The sequence below is a fragment of the Aspergillus thermomutatus genome (assembly GCF_002237265.1).
Source record: "Aspergillus thermomutatus strain HMR AF 39 chromosome Unknown NODE_332, whole genome shotgun sequence".
Classification (NCBI taxonomy): Eukaryota; Fungi; Ascomycota; class Eurotiomycetes; order Eurotiales; family Aspergillaceae; genus Aspergillus; species Aspergillus thermomutatus.
The window spans coordinates 1-26914 of NW_020798382.1; the positions used below are offsets into that span (position 1 = coordinate 1).

At 47.7% G+C, this 26914-nt stretch overlaps 9 protein-coding genes across 9 annotated transcripts; 4 read left to right on the forward strand and 5 right to left on the reverse strand.

Annotated features, from left to right (window-relative positions):
* Positions 1 to 2354: 2354 nt before the first annotated feature.
* CDV56_100538 (putative MFS monosaccharide transporter) lies at positions 2355 to 4209 on the forward strand (the record flags this gene model as incomplete). The annotated part of the gene is made up of 5 exons (XM_026754157.1): positions 2355 to 2643; positions 2698 to 2891; positions 2955 to 3455; positions 3537 to 3748; positions 3812 to 4209. Coding segments are annotated over 5 exons (1594 nt in total), but the record flags the coding sequence as incomplete, so codon positions are not given.
* Positions 4210 to 5449: 1240 nt separating this feature from the next.
* Positions 5450 to 8010, forward strand: pmt2 (protein O-mannosyl transferase; the record flags this gene model as incomplete). Its single annotated transcript, XM_026754652.1, has 5 exons — positions 5450 to 5593; positions 5673 to 5803; positions 5865 to 6417; positions 6472 to 7231; positions 7367 to 8010. The coding sequence occupies 5 exons, from the start codon at positions 5450 to 5452 to the stop codon at positions 8008 to 8010; spliced, it is 2232 nt and encodes a 743-aa protein (XP_026610287.1).
* A 740-nt stretch (positions 8011 to 8750) lies between these two features.
* Positions 8751 to 9359, reverse strand: CDV56_101541 (Rab family GTPase; the record flags this gene model as incomplete). Its single annotated transcript, XM_026755160.1, has 1 exon — positions 8751 to 9359. One exon carries the CDS (start codon positions 9357 to 9359, stop codon positions 8751 to 8753), a length of 609 nt encoding a protein of 202 aa, XP_026610288.1.
* Positions 9360 to 10269: 910 nt separating this feature from the next.
* Positions 10270 to 12649, forward strand: CDV56_101742 (uncharacterized protein; the record flags this gene model as incomplete). The annotated part of the gene is made up of 2 exons (XM_026755361.1): positions 10270 to 10282; positions 10374 to 12649. 2 exons carry the CDS (start codon positions 10270 to 10272, stop codon positions 12647 to 12649), a joined length of 2289 nt encoding a protein of 762 aa, XP_026610289.1.
* A 758-nt stretch (positions 12650 to 13407) lies between these two features.
* On the reverse strand, positions 13408 to 15864 carry CDV56_102180 (uncharacterized protein; the record flags this gene model as incomplete). The annotated part of the gene is made up of 1 exon (XM_026755799.1): positions 13408 to 15864. The coding sequence occupies one exon, from the start codon at positions 15862 to 15864 to the stop codon at positions 13408 to 13410; it is 2457 nt and encodes an 818-aa protein (XP_026610290.1).
* A 1097-nt stretch (positions 15865 to 16961) lies between these two features.
* On the reverse strand, positions 16962 to 18023 carry CDV56_102638 (aldo/keto reductase; the record flags this gene model as incomplete). Its single annotated transcript, XM_026756257.1, has 3 exons — positions 16962 to 17508; positions 17590 to 17870; positions 17961 to 18023. 3 exons carry the CDS (start codon positions 18021 to 18023, stop codon positions 16962 to 16964), a joined length of 891 nt encoding a protein of 296 aa, XP_026610291.1.
* A 1216-nt stretch (positions 18024 to 19239) lies between these two features.
* CDV56_102932 (YdiU domain protein) lies at positions 19240 to 21278 on the forward strand (the record flags this gene model as incomplete). Its single annotated transcript, XM_026756551.1, has 5 exons — positions 19240 to 19597; positions 19651 to 19660; positions 19709 to 19745; positions 19803 to 19953; positions 20005 to 21278. 5 exons carry the CDS (start codon positions 19240 to 19242, stop codon positions 21276 to 21278), a joined length of 1830 nt encoding a protein of 609 aa, XP_026610292.1.
* A 1024-nt stretch (positions 21279 to 22302) lies between these two features.
* Positions 22303 to 23498, reverse strand: CDV56_103277 (putative zinc knuckle domain protein (Byr3); the record flags this gene model as incomplete). The annotated part of the gene is made up of 3 exons (XM_026756896.1): positions 22303 to 22412; positions 22467 to 22769; positions 23462 to 23498. 3 exons carry the CDS (start codon positions 23496 to 23498, stop codon positions 22303 to 22305), a joined length of 450 nt encoding a protein of 149 aa, XP_026610293.1.
* A 1175-nt stretch (positions 23499 to 24673) lies between these two features.
* Positions 24674 to 25942, reverse strand: CDV56_103531 (WD domain protein; the record flags this gene model as incomplete). The annotated part of the gene is made up of 1 exon (XM_026757150.1): positions 24674 to 25942. The coding sequence occupies one exon, from the start codon at positions 25940 to 25942 to the stop codon at positions 24674 to 24676; it is 1269 nt and encodes a 422-aa protein (XP_026610294.1).
* Positions 25943 to 26914: the final 972 nt, after the last annotated feature.

Here is a 26914-nt window from a genome sequence, read left to right on the forward strand (position 1 = left end):
TTCAAAAATTTATATTAATTTGATTGTGTGGTAGTAAGATATCTCATAATATTTCAGCATCGGCCAAAATTATGTTTTGCTGTCTCGCTCGGTTGGGTGTCTCGCTCGGTTGTGGATTACGTTATTCATGTCAGATGACTACTCATATGTCACTTTTATTAGTATCATCACTAGTACCTCTATCGCGTTGTGTAAAGAAAAGGATTGAGAGCTCCACTATTATTAGCTCATTGCCCACAAGATTGTGATCTAAATAAGGTACCTAGGTACTGACTGGCCTTGATTTCAGATACAATGACTAACAAAGAACTAATGGATTTCTTGGCTGGTTCTTGATATTAATATTAGTGGCAGAAGAGGTGTATGGACTACGGAGTATCCGCCTAGTAAGTTCAAAGAGGCCCATAGAGAGGTACATTGTTGATTATTGGGGCCTTAACATCCATTTTTACATTCGTAACCTTCCTTACCATATAACAAGGCAGGTGTTACGATACCTAAGGTACAGTCCTACCTAGAAAGGTACTTAGATACCGTCCTAGATAACTGAAGTATGGAGATCAAGATCCATCCTAAGGTGGGTTTGCTTTTCGAAGTGAAGCCACCACTACTTCGGAGAGGAAGATAAGTACCTGGGTACCTACATACCTTACTATTAGATGTGCAGATAGTAGGTATCGGAGAACTTATACCACTGTACTAAAATAACGTCATGACAGTCACTCTTTCAGGGTAAGGTAATAGGTAGTATTTCAGTAACTCCTACACTTTAACAGTAGCCCGGCGGTACATTCTTGGCCGGGCATATTCCGTAAGTACCTAGGTAGTTACTCCATCGGTACCTACACTCCGTCCCGTTCCCGTCCGCAACGAATGACCCATGACCCAGTCATCCAATAAGGTATCTGGGGCAATAGGCTGCTCTGACCCGTCTGAGTGTGCCCAGTTCTCTTCTCTGGCCTCCACTTTCAGCACCTCTCCCCGAGTTTCTGGGGAATGCAATTGCCCAAGTGTGTGCACTCAACCACTGCTACCTATCTATATCCTTTCTTCCGTGCCATTCTATAATCATTTACCTTCGATACCAAGGGTGTTAAATACTCTTCTCTATCCATTCCCTTCGTCGTCTAGATTCCGACAACCCCGCTGTTGCAGGTGCTCAGCTAGCTATCTTAAGCCAGCCTTTGTCGTTGCCTTGTTTGATTTTCCACCTGATCATTTGTTCTTGACTAAACGGCCTCCAACTGCGTTACTGGGTACTCCGCATCGCTGATTCATTGCAAGCTTGACACTTGAGCATAGACTCTGACTTCCTCGCCGCGACACCTCGGCTATCTGTTCTCGTGCTCCCGTAGATTGCTGGATCAACATCCTACCCAAGTTGCCTTGGCATCATCCGGCCAGAAAACGTCCAGCTTCCCACAGCACCTGTCTTCATACCCTTTTGCAAAGCTGCCGTCGTAATCAACAACACCTGTCTGGACTGCCATTCAGGAAAAATTTGTTAGGCTCTGCATGGAGGAGCGGGAGAGCTTGGTATCTCCAGTCCACCTTTGATCACTTCAGACTCTCTCCGAGAACCCACTCTTTGAGCGCGGAAGGGCTGTCACTTTCAGCCCACCACAACCGCCAACATTCCTTCAACAAAGTCTTCTCTACGCACCTCCTCAAGTACTATACCTCTGCGGCCACTGAGCGCTCATTTGCAATCATCCTCGGGGCACTCTGTCAGCGTTGCGGGTTCTGCGAGCGAGAAAGGCAGTCGACGTTCCTCATACTCGTCTGGTCACACTGTGGAGTCTATATTCTCCGTTTGGACCGACACAGGTGATCTAGCCGAGCAGCTTGCAGATGTAGAAGACCCTCTTCAAAATCGCCTGCGGAAGTCCCTGGATTGTGAAACGACCAGTCCAGAAGGGTCCCGAGCTGGACTGAAGCGACAAAAGCGCGTACGCTACATAGCTCAATCGCCCGCTGGTCGGACCGATCTTGAGAAGATATCCATTGACATCCCCTCACCTGCGCCTAGGCGGATTTCCAGGATAGAGCGGTCTTTAGCTATCATCATGTCTCCGAGTAATAGACAAACCGCCCAGATACATGGCTTGGTTGGGAAGCCATTACTGTAAGAAGCTCCCGCTTTCTGATCCCTGGCTCTGCGCTGCTTTCGTTGACCCTTATACAGGTACTTTACCAGTGTTTTCGTATCATTAGGTGTTTTTCTTTTTGGTTATGATCAGGGTGTTATGTCGGGTATAATCACGTTCGTCCTCCGACTTTGCGGCACAAAGGCCTCCATGCTTTGGTGATAATGGGCATGGCGATATTGAAACCGTTGACTAACATGAATACAGTGGTTGGTACTTCAAAGATTACTTCAATCAACCATCGCGAGCTGCGATTGGCACAGTGGTCGCCATCCTTGAAGTTGGTGCATTCATTTCTTCCTTACTCGTCGGCCGGATTGGCGACTTGATAGGACGGCGGAAGACCATTCTTTACGGGTCTATCGTGTTCTCTATCGGTGGTGCATTCCAAACCTTCGCAAATGGGCTACCCATGATGATGCTCGGCCGTATCATTGCAGGCCTAGGCGTCGGAGCATTGTCAACGATAGTACCAGTTTATCAATCGGAGATATCGGTATGTGGAATCACTCCCCCCTTCTTTTTGGCGGATTTGCTGACGTCTCAATAGCCGCCTCACAACAGGGGCAAACTAGCATGTATCGAGTTTACCGGCAATATCTGTGGATACGCGGCTAGTGTGTGGGTGGATTATTTCTGCAGTTACATCGATAGTAACTATGCGTGGCGTTTGCCACTGCTATGCCAATGCATTCTGGGTGCCCTCCTTGGCCTAGGAAGTCTTATCATATGTGAATCACCAAGGTAAGTATCTTCGAAAATGACAATTCAAACCTCATACCATGTATATTACTCACACAAAGCCAGATGGTTGTTAGACAATGACCACGATGAAGAGGGCATGGTGGTCATTGCCAATCTATATGGGCAGGGGGATCTGCACAATGACAAAGCCCGGCAGGAGTATCGAGAAATCAAGATGAATGTCCTTCTCCAACGGCAGGAAGGCGAGAGATCCTACACTGATATGTTCAAGCGTTATCGCAAACGAGTCCTCATCGCAATGTCGGCTCAGGCATTGGCACAGCTGAACGGTATTAATGTGATATCCTATTATGCTCCACTCGTCTTTGAGTCAGCCGGCTGGGCGGGTCGCGATGCTATTTTGATGACTGGAATAAATGGACTCTCGTACCTTGCTTCAACAGTTCCCCCATGGTATCTCGTGGACCGCTGGGGAAGGCGACCCATCCTGCTTTCCGGGGCAGTTGCAATGATTATTTCTCTGTCGCTGATATCATACTTCATCTATATCGATGTTGCAGCAACTCCAACTCTGACTGTTATCTTTGTCATGATTTACAATGCGTGAGTATCTTTTGTGCTCCTCTCCCTCTTTCTCTATGAGCGGAACCATCGGATTGCCTATCCAGTACTAACGCGACTTAGTTCGTTCGGGGCATCCTGGGGCCCCATCCCCTGGTTGTACCCTCCCGAGATTCTGCCCCTGAGCATCCGTGCCAAGGGGGCCAGTCTTAGCACAGCTACTAACTGGGCTTTCAACTGGCTCGTCGGAGAGGTGACTCCTGTTCTTCAGGCTGCGATCAAGTGGCGTCTTTACCTTGTCCATGCCTTCTTTTGTGCTTGTAGTTTTGTACTTGGTGGGCCTCACTTCACATTCAAAACCCGACACTTCGTGATTCACTAATGCGTGCTTTCTTAAGTATACTTCCTCTACCCCGAAACGAGCGGTGTACGCCTGGAGGACATGAACGTCCTTTTTGGAGATGCGACGACTGCTATGCCAACACCTGCGACACAAGCTGAGCGCGGATCGCTTATGAGTGGCGGCTCGCCAGTGCCTTCCCTTGACATCAGACGGCAGTATGGACAGTTCGGAACGGAAAGCGCCATTCCTGGTTTAGATATTGATCCACCCAACATCAGCGCCCATGGAAATTCTAAAGTAGCAGGGCTTAATTCTTCGGATGAAAGCAGCGGACGGCCTGAAGGTATTGGCGGCTGGATCTCAAATATGGTCAGTCGCCACAGAGGACCGGGACCGCAAGCGAGAAATAATCAGTATAGACGTCTGGGGCAAGAAGAGGATGAGAATGATTAGAACAAGTCCCTGGTTCTATATTCATCTCGCGCTCCTCTTTGTTTTTAGAGAGTTTGTTGCTTCTACGGTACTGTTTCTCTTCTTTCTACCTTTTGCGCTTTTTGGCGATATATTTTCACCTTCTCTTTGTCGTTTCGCCGTTGCTTCATCTCGCCATCTCTTCTCCTTTGACCAATAAGTAGGGAGATCCAGTGGCAACGAACAATCTTGCTTTGGTGCATCTACCTTGGGCGGGTAGAACTAGACGGCGTGGATTTGACGGTCAGTACGGGCTTGTTTCTTCTTCGGCGTGGTGTCCATGTCCATGTGATATAGCGGCCTGAATTTCTCCAATGTATGAGGGGTTTTATGAGATCTTGAGATTCTTGACACTTGGTTGAGGGTTATTCTGTTCTCGTCAGGGGCGGTTTCTGGTTAGGATAGAAGAGTCCCTCTTTTTTTCTCCTTTTCGTAACACGTCCACCTCTGAGGATGTCATGTCTGGACAGCTGATTTACCATCATCGTCAGTCGAAACAAAAATGAATACTACTTGTTCCCTCTGGATAGATGTTGTGCGGATAACACGTAAGCCTCACATATCCCACAGGTTCTGACAATATGACCTCTGGTTTCAGGAGGGTTTAATAGTGTATGTTGTTTCAAGTATGTGGCGAAACACAATAGAATGTCATGAGACCCGAATACTATCTAGATATAGGCAAGCCGAAGAAATTACTCTTTATTGGGGTCTTGGAGGTCTGGACTTAGAAAGCAGTGAGGTGGCCTGAGCGGGGCCGATCCGACGCCGAACCAGTTTCTCCCTGGAATTTCCAGGCCAACTATCCATTTGCATACTACATCTTGTCCTCTTCAGTCTCAGTCCACACACATCGACCCAGCTTCTACTAGCCTTTCGTTTCATGCCTACTCTAGCCACCTCTGCCTTTCGCTTCGTTTCTCTTTATTTACAAACCCTCCTTACCATTCGACCTTTCCATTTCTTATAAAATACATCTTTGATCCCCCCGAAGATCTGTCGCGGAGCTCTGTAGGCTCACGCTCATTATAATCTGGATACCAACCTCTACAATCGAGGATTGGATATGCCCGTGTACTACCTTTGAGGGTCATCTCCGCCAACTCATTCTCTTTTCTCTCAACTCCATATTTTGAAGGACTTGTTTGTATGCATTTCAATTGCCACCGGAGAGCCCTTGCAACGTGAGCACTGACTTCTCCGCATCGAGAGACCATCCACCATGGCGGAAATGGATGTCGCGTCGACTACCGGTGCCAATGTCGGCTCCGATTTGCGGCGTAGGAATGTTCACGCCACAGAGAAAGTTGATAAGCCATTCTCGTCTCGTAGCGTCGAGGACAAGGACGCGAAGTTGAGGCCTAAGGTTTGATGATCATGCTCATCCTATTCCACTTGCAAAACATCGCATCTTATCGCCAGCTAATAACCCTTCTGCTGAACAGCCCAGTTCTTTCACCTCGGTACTGGATAGTTGGGAACCTTTCATTGCGCCGATCCTGCTGACAGCCTTGGCTGTCTTCACCCGTATGTACCGCATAGGTCGCTCGAACATTGTGACTTGGGATGAAGCCCAGTACGTTACATAGCACCTTAGCCATGTGAAACTACCACAATGTCTAATTACTGTCGACCAGCTTTGGGAAATTCGGTTCACACTACTTGAAGCGAGAATTCTACTTTGACGTTCACCCGCCGCTGGGAAAGATGCTTGTTGGCTTATCTGGTCTCCTTGCTGGCTACAACGGATCCTTTGAATTCAAATCAGGAGAGAAATACCCAGAAGATGTCAACTTTACATTCATGCGTATCTTCAACGCCGCTTTCGGGGTCGTGTGCGTTCCTCTCGCTTACTACACTGCCCGAGAGCTCGGTTTCCGCAAGGCCACCGTTTGGCTAATCAGCCTGATGGTTCTGTTCGAAAACTCCTACGCGACCATTTCAAGGTTCATATTGCTTGACTCGATGTTACTTTGCTTCACCTTTACGACCACCATGTGCTGGGCTAAGTTTCATCGGTTACAGCATGCTAGCTTCTCAGTTGAGTGGTTTACCTGGCTCTTCTTGACGGGTATAAGTATCGGCTGCGTATGCAGTGTTAAATGGGTGGGTCTTTTTTGCACAGCATTAGTGGGACTCTATACAATTGAAGATCTATGGAATAAATTTGGCGACCTTAGGATGCCGAAGGTCAGTACTGAAGGGAATTCCAGAATACTGCTGTGTAGCTGACCTTGCTAACAGACAGTCCTCGTTAACCATCTACTGGTTCGCGTAGTGGGATTGATTATTATACCAGCTGTGGTATATATGCTTTCCTTTTACGTGCATTTCTGGATTCTTGAAAACAGTGGACCGGGGGACGCGCAGATGAGCTCCCTCTTTCAAGCCAATCTAAAGGGCACTGAGGTTGGAAAGGACAGCCCTCTCGAAATTGCCCTTGGCTCTAGAGTCACTCTAAAAAATATGGGTTATGGTGGAGGACTGCTACATTCTCATGTTCAAACTTATCCCGACGGTTCCAATCAGCAGCAGGTCACTTGTTACCATCACAAGGACGCAAACAACGATTGGTTCATTTATCCCAACCGCCATGACCCTGAGTATGACGCCAACGGGCCTCTCTCATTTGTTGGCGATGGCGATATCATTCGTCTTATTCATGGGCAAACGGGCCGAAACCTTCATTCGCATGCCATCCCGGCTCCTATCACCAAGTCTCAGTACGAAGTCTCCTGTTATGGTAACATCACTATTGGTGATGAAAAAGATCACTGGGCAGTGGAGGTTGTCGATGATGTCGCGTCAAAAGATCGAAGCAGGATTCGAACACTGACAACTGCTTTCCGCCTGAAACACATCGTTCTGGGCTGCTATCTGCGAGCCGGCAACGTGAACCTCCCACAATGGGGTTTTAAGCAGATTGAGACCACATGCGTCAAAGAGAATAATCCTCGCGACGTCTACACGCATTGGAATGTGGAGTCTCATTTCAATGATCGACGTAAGTTCCAACCAAGAACCTTGAGCAGTGCCCGCTCAGCGTGTCGTTCTGTTGCTGTTTTCACCCCTCAATAGCATTACCTTTCCTTCCCCCTCGAGCAGGCTAGTACCCTGGTCTGACGTGAAAGTCTCGCAGTTCCACCTGGTGATCCGGGATCGTACAAGTCCCCCTTTTTTAAGGATTTCATCCATCTGAATGTCGCCATGATGACATCAAACAACGCTCTTGTTCCTGATCCGGACAAACAAGATGACCTTGCGTCGAAATTCTGGCAATGGCCCATACTCAATGTGGGCCTTCGTATGTGCTCCTGGGATGATAACACCATTAAGTATTACCTCCTCGGGAATCCCTTTGTCTACTGGGGCAGTACAGTCAGTCTCGGGGTTTTTGGACTCTCAATATTCTGGTATCTCGCCCGCTGGCAGCGGGGTTACAAGGATCTCAATCGAGCGGATATCGATCACATCCATTATTCCGGCTTCTACCCTCTTCTCGGATGGATCCTACACTACTTCCCCTTCACAATCATGGCTCGGGTGACCTATGTTCATCATTATTATCCTGCCCTCTATTATTCCATACTTACCTTCGGTTTTTGTGTTGACTGGCTTACTCAAAAAATGAGTTCTGCGGCCCGCGGGTTGCTATATGCCTTCCTTTACATGACCGTCATTGGAATGTTTGTTCATTTCCGGGTCATTGTGTTCGGCATTGAGGGTCCTAGCCAGCAATGGGCCAATTTGGACTGGCTTAGCGGTTGGCGGATTGCAAAGTGATTGGATGTCAAGCACCTACGAAATGTCACCTTGAAAGTTCTGTATCCATTATTAATTCGTGCGCATGTATGTCAACGTGTGCCTGGCGCTACTGTTGCTATCCTTCGGAATAATTAACTCCGTATAGTACTGGATTTTCCAATGACGTCTACTTACGTGCGCCTCAGGTAGACACAATGTAGCGAAGGCTTTCCACCATCTGCAGACTAACTGTTCTGGGACAGATTTGGCCTACGATTAAGCTTTCAGCTCGTCAAGTTTAACGTTCAATCAATAACCTTCGTGCCTCAGCAGGCAGTCAGTCGTCGTATCAGCAGCTGAAATAAGCGACTAGGATAGTCGTAATGTCTACGGCCTAGTTGTTGCTAATCTACTGATCGATAACCACTGCCAGCACTATATACATCTAATATCTCAGCCTACCAAATACACCACATTATTTTGTAGCAATACCTTGATACATTATGAGCTCTATTACAATCAGTAAGTACAATTACTACTGATGCTTAGTTTCATGCTTCACCCGGGTTTCTTTCCATCTGCCTGTCTAGGCAGGGTGGCTGTTGCAGGAACAAAAAGCGTGTTACTCTGAAGGTGAAGAAAGTCGCCCAAGCATAATCGTCACTGAACTAGCAGGTAGTACAATATATAGTTGTATAGACGAGTCATGCGATGCATCACAATATACTGTATTGCCACCACGACTTGCAAGAGGGCTCAGGTAAAATGCATTTCTCAGGCTAGCAACAAGCTCCGCGCCAACCATTTCCACCACTGCGCATTGCATCATTCAAGCCTAAGGTGATGGTCTTCGGCGTTCCCGCACTTGCTCCCCCTGTAGCCCCAAAACCCTTTACGCCGCTTCGACGATCGTTCAAGTCGTACTTTCCTGCCTCGATATTGCGATAAATCATCTCAGCAACTTCAAGGAATGCGCGCTCGACGCCTTCACCGGACTTTGCACTCGTTTCAACGTAGCGAACCACATTGTTCATGCGGCACCACTCCTCTGCTTCTTGCTTGGTGACACGCCTGCGATTGACGTCGGATTCCACTTCCGCGAGATCGCTCTTGTTCCCGACCAGAATTACGACAATGCCATCTTCTGCAATTTGCCGAAGATCTTGCAGCCATTGGGTGCACGAGGTGAATGTAGAGGGACGAGTGATGTCAAAAACGAGCAGGGCCCCTGAGGCACCACGAAAATACGAGCGAGTTATCGACTTGTAAGTCTCTTGGCCCGCGGTGTCCCAGAGGGAGAGTTTCATTTTTTTCTGAGGTTGATCTCCTAGCGGTTTTCGTGGAGGGCTGGGGAGGCCCGAGGCAACAGACTCATGGGATGCAACCATAGCTGTCACCGTTGATGATGATGGCAGAGCAGAAGAATCAGAGACGTCGGAATCTACCCCCAGACTCTTTGAAGCTGGAGGCCCAACTGGAACAATGCGTGAGCCGAATTCCACTCCAATAGTAACATCATGACTGGAAGAGAAGCGTCCTTCGCAGAGTCGAATGGTCAACTTTACGACAACACACAGGTCAGCACAATCTTGTTCGAGTTTCCACATACGAACTTGTAAACAGGCTTGAAACACTCACACTGGACTTTCCAGTGCCGGAATCTCCAATACAGACAAGCTTAGCGATGTAATCCCATGGCTGTGACATGGATACAAAAGACGTTGAGTCTGGGGTGTAACCAATGCTCTATGTTATCAGTTATCAGATGGTTGCCAATGTTAATTTGATATATTTCAACTCATACTCCAATGCCTCCCGCAAGAGAGCCACATCGGTATGCTAGAATTTCTTGTTATGGATGCTTCGATGAGGAGGTACATGGGATCTGTTTGACTTTGTACCCCCGAATGTACGGAGCATGGTCCTGATGAACACCTGCTGAGTCAGCTCCAGTGTGACCCTGCCATATGACGCGTGTGTTCAGATCATCCATTATTTCTGAACACATGCTTCACACAAGACAAAGTCGTGGGAACATATCAATATTCTTAACTGGACCTCTTTCAGATTCAGCCATATTTAGCAATTTAAAACTAGAGAGACTGACTCTCTAAATCATGTTTCCTTCCGATCTTTGCTTCGTTTACATTCAACACAACTGTGATACTGAATATTGACTCACCGCAAATTGTCTGGCTACACACTATTAGAGACTCTAGTCACGATAACAACTGAGGACTTTAAAACGAATTTCCGGTTTAGCATGAATCAGGACCTCTAGCAAGTATATAGCAGGTCATGTTCTCAGAGTGTATGCATTCCAAATCAATGAAGAACTACCCTGATATCCTTTACATCATCTTCTCTGGTCTCTGGTTGCGTGACTCACATCGATAACACAGATGCCTCGCGCTTCCTTGCTCAGTCACAATCACGACTAGGCCCTTCTCCCGACGACGCACGTCGTAATGGAAGTCATCGTCTCAATGCACGACCTGGAGTTTCTCGCCTTTCTTCATCGCGAGCTTTTTTACGAATGACACTAGATCCTTACCAACAAGCCACGTCCCAGGTCTCTAATTTTCCTTTCGGTTCACGAAACCCAGCTCAACCTGCGCCTCTCTTCTTTAGCGCCACAGATGATTTTCGTGACGAGGATGATGAAACAGAGCGGGAGCGCGAGATTGCGGACTTCTACGCCTTGCAAAGGTCACGGCGGCATTTTGGCAGCAGCCAACTCAGAGATTCTTCAGAGATTGGAGGGGATGGCGACAGTTCAACCAGTCTCGAGCGGCAGCCTCTTCAGGATGACAGATATGTCAAGCGCGGGAGGATCAGAAGCTCTTGGCGTGCCAGCAGTAAGTCTATGAACGGGCAAAGCGATCGTGCATTTGAGTCAGTTGCGATGACAGCCGATGATCGCGAAGGTCCCGACGAGGTCCGACAAAGTCGTAGTCTCAGAGGAAATTTGGTCGATATTCGTCTTGAAGATACATTGAGATCAGACGAGAACGTTGACAGGGCTGGGTCACTTGGGGGTCTTGATGATAGTCCTCCTTCCGTCCAGCTGTTCCGAGAACAAACAAGCTACGAGCCAAGAATTCTTGGTATAGAGACATTCCTCGGGCCGAGCGAGATGGATAAGCAACAACTGCTCGATGATCGTGACCCATCAAGCATAGCGGACTCTGGTCTTGAGCCTTTTTCACCAGGGGAGACGCAATCTGGGGCCCATGATACTTTCTGGGGGAAGCTCTTTCTGATCTCTCTGGGCTGCCTACTTGCTACCTCGTTTCTCAATTATTTGCACACATCTGCACCTTCAGGCGACAAATCGAGATGGGGTGACACGATATACCTCACTGTTCATGGATCCTTCTATCTTCTCGGCATCTACACGATGGTCTCAGTATTGATATCACTTCTTTGGTTGGTGTTACTGCGGTATTACGTGCGCTCTTTGGTCTGCGCAATGATCTTTGCAGTTCCTGTTATACTATACTCATTCTCGCTTTATTCCTTCATCTCAAGTTTCAAAGGAATCTGGCATGGGACTAGCATTCAGGACAAAGCCATGAGGGTTGTCTCTCTTGTGCCGTTCATCATCTCAAGTTTTTGGATATATAATGTTGTCCGGAGCCGCCATGCAATTGGCAAAGCCATCGACATTCTTGAATTCGCTTGCCGAATTCTTGCTGCGAATCTCGAATTATTACTCGTTGGCCTTGGCATCCTGACTTGTATTGTCTCCTGGACGTGGGTCTGGATGCTGATGTTCGCTCGAGTTTTTTTAGGTGGGCATATATCAGAATCACACGCTTTCGCCCTCAACGTCAGCAGCTGGTGGCTGGGAACCTACTTTGTCTTCGTTTACATCTGGTCATTGGGAGTCATCGCCGGTATTCAACGTTCAGTTACAGCTGCAACAGTGAGTCAGTGGTACTTTCACCGTCTCGCGACCCCCAAACCCACGTCTAGGCAGATTGTCCAGGCGGCTTTTGTCCATTCTGTCACAACACTGTTTGGCACAGTCTGTTTCTCTAAGCTGATAGCATTGTGTACTCGGCTGCCACTTCTGATGTTGCCGACTCGCCTATCTCGACTTCTGAATCTTTTCGTGTACACACTCGTTCCTTCTCCCCTCGCCGCGCTCACAGATCCTCTTACTCTCACTTTTGCCGCTATTCATTCTCAACCGCTCATACTATCCGCTCGTGGCCTCCTCGAAATGCCGAATGTCTCACTTGCGACGGCGATGTCGTCACTCCATCCCAGGTCATCTTCTCGGTTCCATGCGGGTTCAGCACCACTCCTCTCCTACCGCCTTTCGAAGCTCTTTCTCCACGCTGCTCGCTTCATGATGTCTTTGGCACTCGGTTTTGGAGGATGGGTAAGCGCTGCTCGGAACCTAGAGGTTCCCGGCCTGAGTAATGGAGCCCATGGCAGTATGTATGCCTACGTGATCGGACTCATTGCGGGTACCATTGGCTGGAGCATCCTAGGAGCAGCTGAAGGCGTCATCGCAGATATTGTGGATGCCTCGTTCATCTGCTGGAGTAGTGAAGTTGGTACTCGTGGTGGAGAAGCCCGGTATTGCCGCGAAGCTGGCTGGCTTTTCGGTGAACATTTGGCGAATGACCTTCGCCATGCATCCCATGCACGTCAGGCCGAGCCGTAAGCATTCTGGACAAGTGCTTCCTATCCATAACTGAACCCTCACTTGATCGCTCACTCCATATTCGAATTCAACCCTTCTAATGGGCCTCATTTCAACAACCGATATGATTAGAATTCCTAGATCATGACGCTCAGGTTTTTTTTTTTTTTTTTTTTTTTTTTTTCTCAAATCCGAGACTCTTGCATTTATTCATGCATGATTTGGAGATTGCATCACATCGTAAGTGCTTGGACTTGCATCTTCTCTTTTGAATTACCCGGTTTCCAGCTTTTCTTCTTTTCGCGCGTCGTCTTCGTAGGTGCCATGTTTTCAGTGGGAGGCCGCAATAATCAGCATAGACTACTCATCAGTGATGATGTGAAACAGATATTATAAGCCGTTGCAATGATCATTTCAGTGTGGGTGAAATAGTCTGCTCTCAAAATATTGTAGCAAATGCCCACAATATACAGAACCTTCCCATCTGATACAGGGCGTCCATAGCGCTACACATGTCGTTGTATACACATAGGATATTCGCATTGTCATAATTTAAGGAACCTATAAAACTGTGCAGTCTGTGCTATCCACATGTCTAATTTTGGAAAGACTCAAAACTCTGGTATCACGGCGCAACGGCAAACAGAAGATAGACTCGTTTAACGCCCGCTGGCTTAAATTGACCGACTCTCAAAGCAAAAAAAGCCAAACAGAAATCCAGGAAGGAAACAAATCACGGCTTGTAAGAACAACCATGGCAGAATAATCTGTCATTCTTTTCATAAATCAAGTCGACAGCTCCAAGCCACGCCTTCTTTCATACACCACTCTTTTAGAATCGCACACCCAAACCGAACAGTTTCCACAGGTGTTGATGTCTTCCCAGGTGGAAAAAGGAACTCCCCGGTATAGTCTCCGATCTTGAGCTTCTGCTTTCCCAGATGAGAATATCTTCTTGAGCGTCTAGACCAGGTGTCAGGAAATTCACGGGCAAGAATATCTTCTGAAAGGCCTTGCAAACCCTCGAGCCACAGTCTCTGGGACTCTTTGTAAAAATCAGGCAATCGGTTTTTTAACTCGATGAAATCTCTTCGATTCTTCTTGTTCTCATCTGATGTGACAGTAGTGCCGTCACTTCCTGGTGTGGGCACAGGAGTATGATCTCCTGGCAATGGAGTAATGGCGAGGCGTTCCAAATCGAGAGCGTGAATCGCATCATAAGACACAGCACCGAGAATTAAGCAGAGACTGTGGAGTCTCGGGTAAGGGGCACTGTTCTTTCTCACAACACGCCAATACGCGAGTATAGATAGCCAGGTCGATGAGTCGCCGACTTGACGGGCCAAAGCTTTAGAGTGATCATCAGCAACAAATGCGAGAATGAAACAAAGGACAGCCTCTATCGCCGTCACAACTGCAAGTTTTTCATCACCAGCAGTCATTGCATCTTTGTTGGTATGCCTCTCTGCAGCATGCTTCAACTCCCTACCCAAGTTTCCAAGTCTCTGGTATTCGTCCTTCCAAGCTCGACGTTCAGAGTTCCGCGACCGAGACCCGGGATTATCAGAATCTGCCGATGCTTGCTTCGCAGAGTTCACCTGGCTTCCCGGTTGATCTTTGGTGCAATAATATGACGTCGACTTCCCCGCGCTATGGAAGGTCTCGGTCCGAGGAGCAGAGTCCTTTGCATCCTTGGTCGGAGACCTCGTAAAGTTCTTCGGTTGATTTGATATAGAGATCGGGGTAGATGACGCAGGAAGTCGGGATTTTTCCGGCGATGGCGCCCTGGGCTCCTTGGATCGTTCTTTCATTGAAGTACTTGTGTCCATGTTAACCGTATCCTTGACAGTACCCTCTAGCCGGTGGGGCTTGTGACTGGTATGCCCGAGTGTGGAAGTATTGAATTCGTTAAGGTGAGGTTTGGTCACCCGGGCTTTCTCGGAATCCAGTTGCTTGTTAATGAGTGAAGATGTGAGAGCTGCTTTCTTCTTTGCGGAGAATTTCAAGAGAGCCTCGATGCGCTTTCTATTCGATCTTCCATACTTCAGTCTTACCACCAGCCGTGGCTTTGATGCCATACTTTCTTTGGTATCTGTCGAGGGTGGCGTGTGTTCACCTCTCTGAGATTGCAAATCAAGATTTGGTGTGTCGCCGAAATCCGAGCCCCTAGCATCTATAGGAGTAGTTATGCATTTATCGGCCGTCGTGTTCGAGCTTCTACCATACAAGCTAGGCCCAGTCGTTGCGTACGGCTGCAGTCTGCCGTGGTCATGCGGCTTCGGTCTTTGTGAACTCTCCTTCGATGATGAAGAATCGAGTTGCTTGAGTAATTTGGACGAGCTCGACACTGAGCGACTTTCATCAAGTCCGGCTAGCTCCTTTTCAATATCGGGCGGCAGAGTTGGTGACAATAGCCTGGGTAATTTGGGGCTGTCTGAAGTTGGTGGTAAGGTTGGTGATAGAAGATCAGGTAGCCCGTTGGTCTTTGAGAACTCAGAACTCTTGCTCTCGATCATCCTGGGCGAAAGCCGCGCTTTCTTTGGAGAAGCTACATCTGCCTGCTCCCCTTCATGTGATCCTAGATGCCCATGATCAAGCTCTGGCGGACGTTTACGCCCTACACTCTCCGGTACAGATCTGACTGATGACTTGGCCGATAGTGAATTGAGTGGTTGTTTTCCAGAATGGTCCACGGACGTAATGGGTTTCATCCCTGATCGCTTGTCTTCAGAGGTATGAGGAGCTGAAGTCTGTGTTATAGGCTCTTGATTGATAGGCGAGACTGAAGCACCGCTCTTTCTCCTATTCCTGTAATCATTCAAGCTGATCTTCTTCTTCAACGACCCAGCTGAAGGCGTGCTTGCCGCACTTTGAGACCCTGAGCGCTTGTCTGACATAATGTTCCCTGTTCCGTCTGACCAATCCCCAACGGCCACTAATAAAGAGTCACCGTCTTGGTGAGTCAAAAATGTCATGTACTGTAGTTCTTGTTCGTCGGGGTTGAAAGGCCCGTCATCACCCACTGCCCAGTTGTTGATAAATCGGGCACCAGGGCGGAAAGGCACATCGGTGGGAAGGGTGAGTAAGAAAGGGTAAAAAGGAAGGACCTCTTCCTTAAGGCGTTCCAGCCGTTTATCGACTGAGATTATTTCCGGCGCAGATGTTTGTTCTAGCGCAGACTTGGAATTGCTCATATCATCGTCCACGGAAAGAGTAAGTTGACGATCCACCGACATTGCAGTCCCTCAATTGATCATGTATTGCGCGCGAAGATGGCACGAGGCATTGACCAAGAACTGAGGTTGTTCAAGTTTCGGTTTTGCTTCTTTTCTTTCTTGAAGCGTCTTCTAGACGGCGCCAGACACCTCAGGCCTTTCTCTTTGGGAATCGCACGCAGGAAAACTCGCAGCCTAAAGATAGACGGGCATAGCAAGGTTAATCTCCTGTTGAGAAATCGGGCAATGCGTCAGGAAGCTAGAATGACACTGGGTCTTATCGATTTGGTTCAACTGTTGCTAACCTTGTGTAACGGTAATGTTGCGACTCTAGCTTGAAGGGAAAACGCGATTCACAGGACAAGCACTCGCCGATGCCGTCGACCCAGACAGACGCGTCCAAAAGACAACCTCTTTGTGTTCTCAGGCTCAACACGAGTGGAAGGGGCTTAATCCGCGCATGATTAATGCGTGGGAACGCTATGTAAAAGGACTCCGGGGCGATTGTATTGTGAGCTGAAGACTGTTGGCAAGCAACCCTGTATGCCACGCCAGATGTAATTTTAGACTCCCAGAGCCATGAATAACGCTCCCAATGCACTCGCTAATCGAGTTCAAATTGTAAGCACAAAAAGGGTTGACATTGGAGGGCAGAGTAGTTCCGTAGAGGATGATGATCTCTGGCGTAGATGAGCTATCTTGGCTTGGGCCTGGTGCGGAGATGCTTGGCAGTATGAAAGAGGAACTCCGTTTCTGTGAAGCTACTGATTACATCGCTGAAAATGACAGAAAAAGGAAACCTAATCGAAGCGTATGAATGCGTAGAAATAACAAATATGCTCTCCTTTGCTCCAAAGTGGGCTCGACCTACCGGGGCCAAGTTTTTCGCTCGCTCGATTATCCCGAGTTTCAACAAAAAGTATATATAGATTATCGAGGCGAGTACGCCCTCACACACGGGACATCGCAGCCATGAGCGCACATTGGACGGTATGCTCTCAGTCAGCTCAACAAAAATACATATAAATTGCAGGTACATACCCTCAAAGCCGGGCCATCATTGCCTCGAGCAGTGAGAGAGTGAGAGGCTCTGGCTGCCGCTACATGCTAAAATCTGATCAAGAACGATCATCATCCGCGAATTTATCCCTCCAAAATGCTCGATGATGTTTTCGATGTCCGATAGCGGAAATTTCGTTTAATTCTTTGGGCGTTAGACGGAAGGCCAACGCACGCAAATAGCTGCTGAGACGAGACTCCTTGCTGCTTGTCGTGATTGAAACATTCCCCCGGTCTATGGACCACCTGAGCAGGATCTCGCCTTCACTGACTCCATATTTGTGGGCGAGACTTGGCAGCAGCTCCCCGAGGGGCCCATCTTTTGCTCGAGTAATGGGTGTAAGAGGCCCGTAGCTCGCTGTCTTGATTCCGTTGTCTTCCTGGAACGGAACAAGGCCGCCATGCTGTAGATATGGGTGATACTCGATCTGGTTGATTGACGGAGTGACCTTTGCGGATTTGAGTATCGCCTCTAGATGATTTTGGAGGAAATTGGAGACCCCAATAGACCTGGCCTTACCAGCGGCCTTGACCTTCTCCATGGCAGCCCAGGCTTCTTGCAACTCACCATCCGACTTGGCGAAGAATGGGGAATGAATCAGGTATCTGCAGAGTGCAATAGAGCGTATCAGTATTGTCGGTCGACGCAAAGTCGTGTACAGTGAGAGGATATCCTGCGCGACTTACAGGTCCACATAGCTGAGTTGGAGTTTCTCCAGGCTTGCATCTATCGCTCTGGGGATGTCCGCAATATTCGTGATCACCTTGGTTGTCACAAAAAGTTGCTCCCGTGGGACGCCACTCTCTTTTATGGCAAGTCCTAGCTCCGGTTCGGTACCATAGACTTCCGCGCCATCCAGGTGGTGATATCCTAGCTTGATTGCAGTTTTGATCGACTCAACTAACTCTCGATCAATGCCTGTCGCCCCGCCTGTTTTGAACCAGGCGGTGCCAGTACCGTACCCAAGCTGGCATAAGGAGAATTCAATTAACAAATCCAATCTAGGAAATTTCCCATTCTGAGAAGCAGCGGGGAAGAGCCGATGGAGAATACTTACAATTGGAATTTTAACGCCATCATTCAGCTCGACGCTTGGGATTTCCGCAAATGTTTGAGCCATACCCTTCGAGACAACGTATGTGCTTCAAGAATGACTGAATATATCGATTGCGAACAGCTGGATGGAGAGTCGTCGACTAAAGGTAAATGTTAACAAATACTCAGGCACATGAATGGGTTCCCCATCTTAGCGAGACATACCAATGATATTATTGCTTATAAAATGTATCCTCGATCATTTGGACCCCTGGTGAATTGACGTGATCCCAGATAAGATAATTACATCAAGATTCAAGAGCAGGTGGAGTGCGGCTTAATTCCGTGGCCTGCTGCAGTATTCATAATGCCTCAGCACTTAGCATTATCATCATAACTTCACCGTACTCTGTACTCTGTAGATGATTATCACTGCTCAGTATGCTCATCATTACTATAGGTAAATGTAGGGACTCCATTGTGAGTAAATAATGACATTTATGATGATGTACTTATAACCTCCGTCTTGTCATTTAATAGCCAGTAATTAAGGAGTCAAGTACCACCAGAAAACAATGATAACGATGAGGAATATACCTTACCTATTGATGATGGTAGTCGTAGCATACCAAGGGCACTACCATAATGATAATAATAATAATAAATAATGATTTCCAGTCTGCCTGATACCTTAGTGTACATATTATGGGAATAAATTCCGTACATAAGGCTAGGCGATCTCATCTGCCGAGTATTTATAGTGCATAATTTATGCATGTAGGATCATAACATAAGTATCTAAGATCCATGCTAAAGTTCTTCTCTGCATTACTTAATTCTGTCTATCATTTGATATTTATAAATGATATCATGAGAATGCCTATCCTTTGATAACTCTAAACCATTACCTACTAGAGATAAGCTAAAGATACAACAGAGTACTAGATACTATGATGTATCCATGTAGTTACAGGGCTAGTCCACTCGGAGTACATACAGTGACTCCACACACAGAGCTGTCTGCGGGGTGGTTCACGTAGTTATGCAGTAATCATTATTGCTTTTCATTCCTGCAAATTACCTTGCCTTGAGAGTCTCAGAGTAGGTTCTTTCGGTCATCTAGGATTCTAAGTGATCGCATCATATTGCATCTAAAAGCCTTTCATATCACACCACCATAATTTTTATCGGAGACAGTTCTCAACCTTTTCTTCGCAGGACACACACAGTAGATACGCTGTTATATGTCTTTGTGTAGTACACTCAGCCGATTAAGGTCTATGCGAGATCGTCTGGGCCAAATGGCAAACCAATTCTCGACTAGCACAGCAGGAGTTTCCCTTGCGGAACTTCCGAAATCCAATGTGTTTACAGCAAGGCTCCCTCCAGACCCGGCTTTCGAGACCCCAGAGTCTTCGCACAAGGCACCCAGGGAAACTCTTGGTCCCCGTTTGGTGAAAGGAGCTCTATACACTTTTGTTCGGCCGGAGCCAGCACAGGAGACTGAGCTTTTGAGCGTCAGTCATAAAGCGATGAAGGACCTTGGTCTGAAAATGGGCGAGGAACTTACGCCCCAGTTTCAAGCTTTAGTGTCTGGAAATGAGATCTGCTGGAACGCAAAGGATGGAGGAATCTACCCGTGGGCTCAGTGCTATGGAGGTATGACGAATTCGCGGCTCGAAAGCACAAGAAGAGTTGTTAATGACTTGTAGGATGGCAATTGTACGTTGTCTGATTTCCTAATTAGATTTCTTGATTAGTGTTGACCAGGCACAGCGGCTCCTGGGCCGGGCAACTCGGGGATGGAGTAAGCTCTGAAATTCCATAGATTGAACTTCTAGCGAGAGAAATTGACCTTCGTCAGCGTGCGATTAGCCTGTTCGAGTGCACCAATCCTGAAACGAAGCGCCGATTTGAACTCCAATTAAAGGGAGCTGGAAAGACGCCATATTCACGCTTCGCTGATGGCAAAGCTGTTCTTCGGTCGAGCATCCGCGAGTACGTTGTGTCAGAAGGTAAGCGTCATATATTCATGAATTCGGAATTATAGCCCATGACATTCCTAGCGTTATCCGCTCTTGGTGTGCCAAGCACCCGAGCTTTGGCAATCACTCTGCTTCCAAAGTCAAAGGTTCTGCGTGAGCGCATTGAGCCTGGTGCTATTGTGGCTCGATTCGCCGAGACCTGGCTCAGAATTGGGAGCTTTGATCTGCCGCATGCGCGTGGGGACCGAGATCTCATCAGAAAGCTAGCGACGTTTACCGCCGAGGATGTTTTTGGGGGATGGGAAACCCTGCCAGGTGTTGTATCCTTAGGCCGGGACCATTCCACAGACGCCGTGGATAATCCTGCCAGAGGCATTCCCCGAGACCATGCACAGGAACACCAGGGTGTAACAGAAAACAGATTTGCAAGACTATACCGCGAGATAGTGCGTCGCAACGCGAAAACTGTGGCTGCCTGGCAAGCTTATGGTTTTATGAATGGCGTACTTAACACGGACAACACCTCGATCTTCGGCCTATCGCTTGATTTTGGCCCATTCGCCTTTATGGACAATTTTGACCCACAGTATACCCCAAACCATGACGACCACCTGTTGAGATATTCCTACAAGAATCAACCAACCATCATCTGGTGGAACCTGGTTCGACTCGGAGAGGCTCTAGGGGAATTGATTGGTGCCGGGGACAAGGTCGATGAAGAGTGGTTCTTGAAAGATGGGTTGACCGAGGAAACCGCACCAGCTGTCGTGAAACGCGCTGAGACCATCATTGAACGGGCCGGTGATGAATACAGGAGCGTGTTTCTGAACGAATATAAACGCTTGATGAGTTGCAGGCTAGGATTGAAGACTCAGAAAGAGTCTGATTTCCAGGAACTGTTCTCAGAGATGTTGGATACATTGGAAGCCCTAGAGCTTGATTTCAATCACTTTTTCAGGCGACTCTCCAACGTAGCGCTTGCTGATATCGAAAGTGACCAGCAACGAGTGGACACGGCACCCATCTTCTTTCACAATGAAGGGTTCGGCGGTATTGGCTACACAGAACAGTCTGCAAAAGAGCGCATAGCCAAGTGGCTCGCGGCTTGGAGATCTCGAATCCTCGAAGATTGGGGCATTGAAAAAGATGCAGACCGACAGGAAGCTATGAATGCAGTCAATCCGAAGGTGGGTCCAAAGTGTCTCTTTCCTCTCACTTCAAGTTTGTTCCTTTTATGCTTTCTGTACCTTGCTCACACCCTCTCCACGGTATTGACGCCTCTTGCCTCGCTGACATGTACATGCTACAGTTCATACCTCGCGGATGGATTCTCGATGAAGTCATTGAACGTGTAGAGCAAAGAGGGGATCGAAAAATCCTTGACCATGTCATGCAAATGGCTCTCGATCCTTTCAGGAATTCATGGGGCTTGAACAAAGATGAAGAGGAACGCTTTTGCGGCGATGTTCCCAGATACAAGAGAGCCATGATGTGTAGCTGCAGCTCATGAGACGCTACTCCATTAAGTTCAAGTTTTTGACACTCATTGCTGGCTTCTGCATTAAATAATAGTTGATCATATATACTCTACTGCACACCATCGGATATTTTTGATCATGGACATGTTCAAGACCTCGCTGCATTATTTGGGTATATGCACGTTGCCTCTTTGGAAGATATGAACTGATTGGGACAGGAGTCATGACCCGTCTCAAAGACCATAGCTAAGATCATGAAGTTTTGAATGTACCATAGAGCTGGTCATTGTCACCACTGAACAGTCCCGTTTTCAGCCCTTTAATATTTACGACGCATTAGAGCATACACAAATAGGTGCAGACAGATATAATATTTAGATGACTTCCAATACAGCCCGATCAGCACCTACTCCGACTCTATTTGACTTCGGTCATAAAGGTTAGTCAAGGATCATCATAGTCAACGTGGACAAAGGCGTCTGATCGAGGAGAGACATTGAGAGGTTTGAAAATCGTGAAAGACTGCCTTTTAAAAGCTACAAAGCTGTGGATATTTCCTTGATCTTCTGCATCACACCAACGAGTTTATCACACCTTGTCCACCTGCAACCTTACCTCCTGCTAATTTCTTACAGTCGGCATCTCCCTGCTTGGAACTGAGGGATAAAGAACCGTTAAAGCGATTCGGCGTAGGTGAACATCAATTCGATATAATGCCGACCGAAGCTTGGGAAAGACGGAGAAGCCGGGAACCATATTGGTGAGCGAGGTCGCAACCTCACCATAAAGGGAGACTTCACACCACCCGAGAATCTCGGACTGGCCAGAATGACATCTCCGATCAATGATTCTGTGTGTACTAACGCGATATTGAAGACAGACGACCCGTGATATGTGTCAACTAGTTGGGGCAAGCGGCCTGGACATGTCCAGGTTGCTTGCACTTGTAGCAAACTCTTTCACCCTTGGCTTCAGTGGGGCAGTCGCGGGATACATGTCCGACATCTCCACCTACGATCATTGTTACTCAACCAGAAGCGCAAGAAGAAGATCGACGATACTCACAGTTGTAGCACTTCTGACCATGAGTGCAGTCGCGAGCCATGTGGCCAAAGCCACCACATGAGTAGCAAGTTTGCTGGCGACCGCCGTATCCTCCGTGACCGAAACCGCCTCCATAGTTGCCACCCTGGGAACAATTGCGTGCGATATGGCCGACTTGACCGCATTTGTAGCATTCTTGGCCGCCGCTGGGAGCACCACTGTAGTTATCGCCCGAACCAGCCTGGGGGCACTCGCGAGAAATGTGTCCAGCAACACCGCAGCGGTAGCAGGACTTCTCCTTGGGGGCTACTGTACACTCGCGGCCTAAAAAAAGAAGGGAATGTCATCGGTCAACCAATTATCCATCAATCCACGACGGCATATGAAGATCAACTTACTGACATGGCCCTGGCCTATTGTTGCTCGATGTCATTAAAATTTTTTTTGCCTAAACATAAAACGCGGAAAGGTATAGGCAGAGGGTAATGACATACCGCCACAGTTATAGCTGGCAAAAGAAGCATTAGACACTGTCTATTTTATGACGGAGAGAAGGGACGTACCAAGTAGGAGTTCCCCTCTTAGGACAATCGCGAGCCTAACAGGATGAGTTTCTCTTCTCCTACATACTTGCTGAAAGGGCAAAAAATGCAAATCCATGTTTCTGGTGAATTGAGGGAACTCTTACCTGATGCGAGGCATCGCCGCCTATGAAATAAGGTTGTTAGTCTATCATATTTCTCAATTTCCATTTTTCAGAAGAGCAGAAGCCTGAGATTTCAAGAATGCGCATAAAGCGAAATGCGATAAAAGCATGAATAACGCGGGTGAGGGGACGATGAATGTGTCAGTAGAAGGCTGGTGCGACCAGCAACTTCCTTGGACACATTGAAGCATTCAATATGAACAATGCAATGGATAGAGAAGTATAGACAATGACATAGATTTGGGTGAGAGCGCAGTACGCACAAATTGACAGTCGCAGAAATTTTCTTGTTAAATATGCAAGGACTCACAGTTGAAGCATCCACGACCTCCAGCTTGATATTCCATTTTTGATGATATGAGGGTGAAGATAGGAAGGCTGAGTTTGTTGTATGGACTTTCAGGAGAGATTGAGAGAAGGTGATCAGAGATTGATTGATTGGTATTTCGCAGGGAAAAAAAAAAAAAGAATAATAAATGTTAGCAAGAAAGATATGCTACCTGGTGCGGGGTGGAAAAGAGTGCTTCCCGTGCGTGGTTCCTGGCTAGACTTTTAACTGGGAGTCAGCTTCGCTACGGAGTAGAAGACTCCACAGTCCACAATGGCTCCTCTCAAATCCAAAGACAGGGCTTTGTGATGCTTGAGAATGACCGTATTCCAATAATTCTGGAGCAACCATGTGACAAAATGGATCAGGGCAGGAAAGCCACGGCAGCCGACCCATAGGTATTTTTTTGGCGAGGTAAGACGCAGACACAATGGCATTCGCTGACAATGCCTCTTCGACGAGGTCGAAGTTTTGGAGGATATTCGATAGGAGGGTTGTATGCGAGGGGCACGATGGTGAAGGAGAATATATTGAGTGGGAAACCTGGAATACTGGACTTGAGACGACGTCGAAGCCTTGCCAGCCGGCGATGGCATGAGTGCGCCATTCTGAAGCAATTCACGGTTCTGATTGAGTAGTATTGTGATCAATCTTATCGCTGGACTCAGAACTCATCCTGATGCATTGTGTATACCCAGTGAGTGCTTCGATTCAGCACCAAAAAAATGCTCTAGCAGGCTTCATTATTGCAAGAGCCCACAACATGCCATTCGCTGGGGTCGAAGCTCGGTACGGTCATTCCTCAAAGCTGACCCTACAAGGGGCGAGGGGATGAGGCGAGCGATTAGTGTACTCCGTACACATAGAGACATCTGTGTATATAGAATGAGAATGGGAAGGAAAGATGAGAGATTTTTGAGTACGGTCGATAAGAAACCTTGTGGAATACAACTTTGCCTTAATGATGTATGTCTACAAGGTCCTCAATCGAACGATTCGCCTTGATGGCACACTGGCTCTGCACTGCTCTCCTTCTACAATATAATAAGAGTGTTTCAAGGAACTCTTGTTGTAAAAGCCACTTTCTGAAAGCCAAGGCTAATTTTAAATAGAATCCCTTGCTGTTCATTAAGGAGTTTCATTGTGTAAGAAGGATGCCTGACTTGGATGATGATTTGACACTGGTCAAACAATTTACGTGAAGTCATAGAGTTCTATCAAGTGTGTCCCGGTTTCCTTCCGACTGGAAAGAAGCAAACGCTCATCATCAAACCCGACACAGCCTCCCAACCGAGTGTATTCACGAGACATATGCCCAGAGGCCAAGTGTGGCCCGCAAAGCTGGCACGTAAGAAATCCTGTCAGGAGGGTCCCGCCCTCATGTCTCTTGCATGACTTGTTCTCAGGATTGATCTGGATGCTGTTCTCCTTTACCGCCTTTGAAGACCCAAGTGAGGGAATCAGATTCTCGAGTTCCCACACTCTGATTTCGTCGCCATGAGAGCTCACGGAAATCGCCTTTCCGCGGTCGCTCACTTGCACTCCAGATACTGATGAAGTATGACCCCAGAGCCTCTGACCTCCCTTGACGAAAAGTTTTGCACCGGTGGAAACGACAAGATACACGGTCAATGTATTGTCTGCATGCGAGGTCAAGAGATAGGGATGGGAGTAGGAAATGGAGGTTGGCGGTTCTTGGTGTAATATGGACGGCTCTGTCAGTCCCACGTGAGACTCGCCGCTTGATGGTCCGGATTCAAAAGACGAAGGATATCCCCTCCTCGAAAGAGTAAGAGGATGCAGTGGCATTGCTCCATACTGAGCGTCAACGGTGGTTGCAAGTCGAGAACCAATCTGCTCGCCATCCTTGCCAAAATGCAGTTCTTGAATCCCCAGCGACCAGCCACAGCCAATATGGAAAAAGCTGTAAACAATAGATGTAATGATCTCCGAACGCGCAAATCGAACTGACAGGGACATTGGGGATAAGATACTATCTGCCTTGAGAGAGGCGAGCAGTTTCACACCTTCCCCTGAGGATTGTTTGCTCGATTTCACTGCGTTGGAACTAGTTGGATGTTCGGGTTCCGCTAAAAACATCTCATACAGGGATAAAACCTTGTGCTCCGAGACCATTAGTAGGTAAGAACTCGATGTGGCCATCGCGGTGATTGCTCCATCGGCAGAAGCGGGGTGGAAAGAGCGTAGTCTCAGACATAACGTCTGAGTATCCATATCGTAGACGCCGAAACGGCCGTCTGCAAATCCTACTGTTACTTTGACAAGATTCTGCGGTAAGCAGCGGCTCACCGCCAATGCTGTAGGGAATGCTGAGGTTTCTGATTCGGACTCCAAAAGAGGAAGTCTGGCCAAGCATGATATCAGGTTGCTAGCAGGCCAACACCTCAGCCCGTGCTCGGAGTCTGCTGTGAAGACAAAGCCCGCGCAGAACTTGACCAGCATTGGCGAGTGCATGGGTTGGGGAAGCTCGACTTCAGTTACTTGACAGATTCCCTTGGACCAATTATGCCTAAGGCGATACTGTCTTTTCCAATTCGTCACCTTGCCCTCCTCAGCTAAATGAGCATGATCCAACCATTTTGAAACATGTGGCGAGTATGTTGCCCTTGTCGCAGAAAGGGCAGCATGTCGAATATTCGCCAGTCGGCGTGCTCGAGGTCGAACCCATCGAGAGTAATATTGCCTTTTCCAAAGCTCCGAATCCCCGGCCAGTGCATGGAAACGACGAGATACCCTAAAGAAGAGCGTCAGCCGCCAGCACGGAACATTCGAAAAAGGTATGATTAAGGGAATATAGAGACAAGAAAAAAAACCTTTGACATATTAGTAATGAGGGTATGGGTAGAAAAGACAAGATCTGGAGCAGTAGTTCATCGCTCAATAGTGACAGGCGATCCTCACTATCTACCTGAGTTATGCGGGATCGCTTGGGTTGCTGGTGATCCGTATTGGCACTGTCAAAATATCTCTTCGGCATTCTGTGTGCTAGTCTTCAGAGGCACAAGTGATACCGGATGGAAGTAACCACGCCCAAAGAGGCTTATCATCATTCTGATGAGGTTGAGGGTAGGTAGTGAGGCAGCTCGAGACCATAATGGGCTTTCATACGTCAAAGGAACAATTGCCCGCTTATCTAAGGATTTCAGCAGCGATAAGGCAGGGCAAAGGTACGGAGTACCTATGAAAGAATACCTTACAGCTAGGTAACGATACCTTACATGCTTACCTAAGGTAGGTAACTTAACGTAATCCACAACCGAGCGAGACACCCAACCGAGCGAGACACTCAACCGAGCGAGACACTCAACCCCTGAAATCTTACAACCACCATCGAATCATCATCAAATCCAGCCTTTTATCCAATATGGCATCGAAACCAGCAGACTCAAGCATCAGATTAGAAGATCGCATATC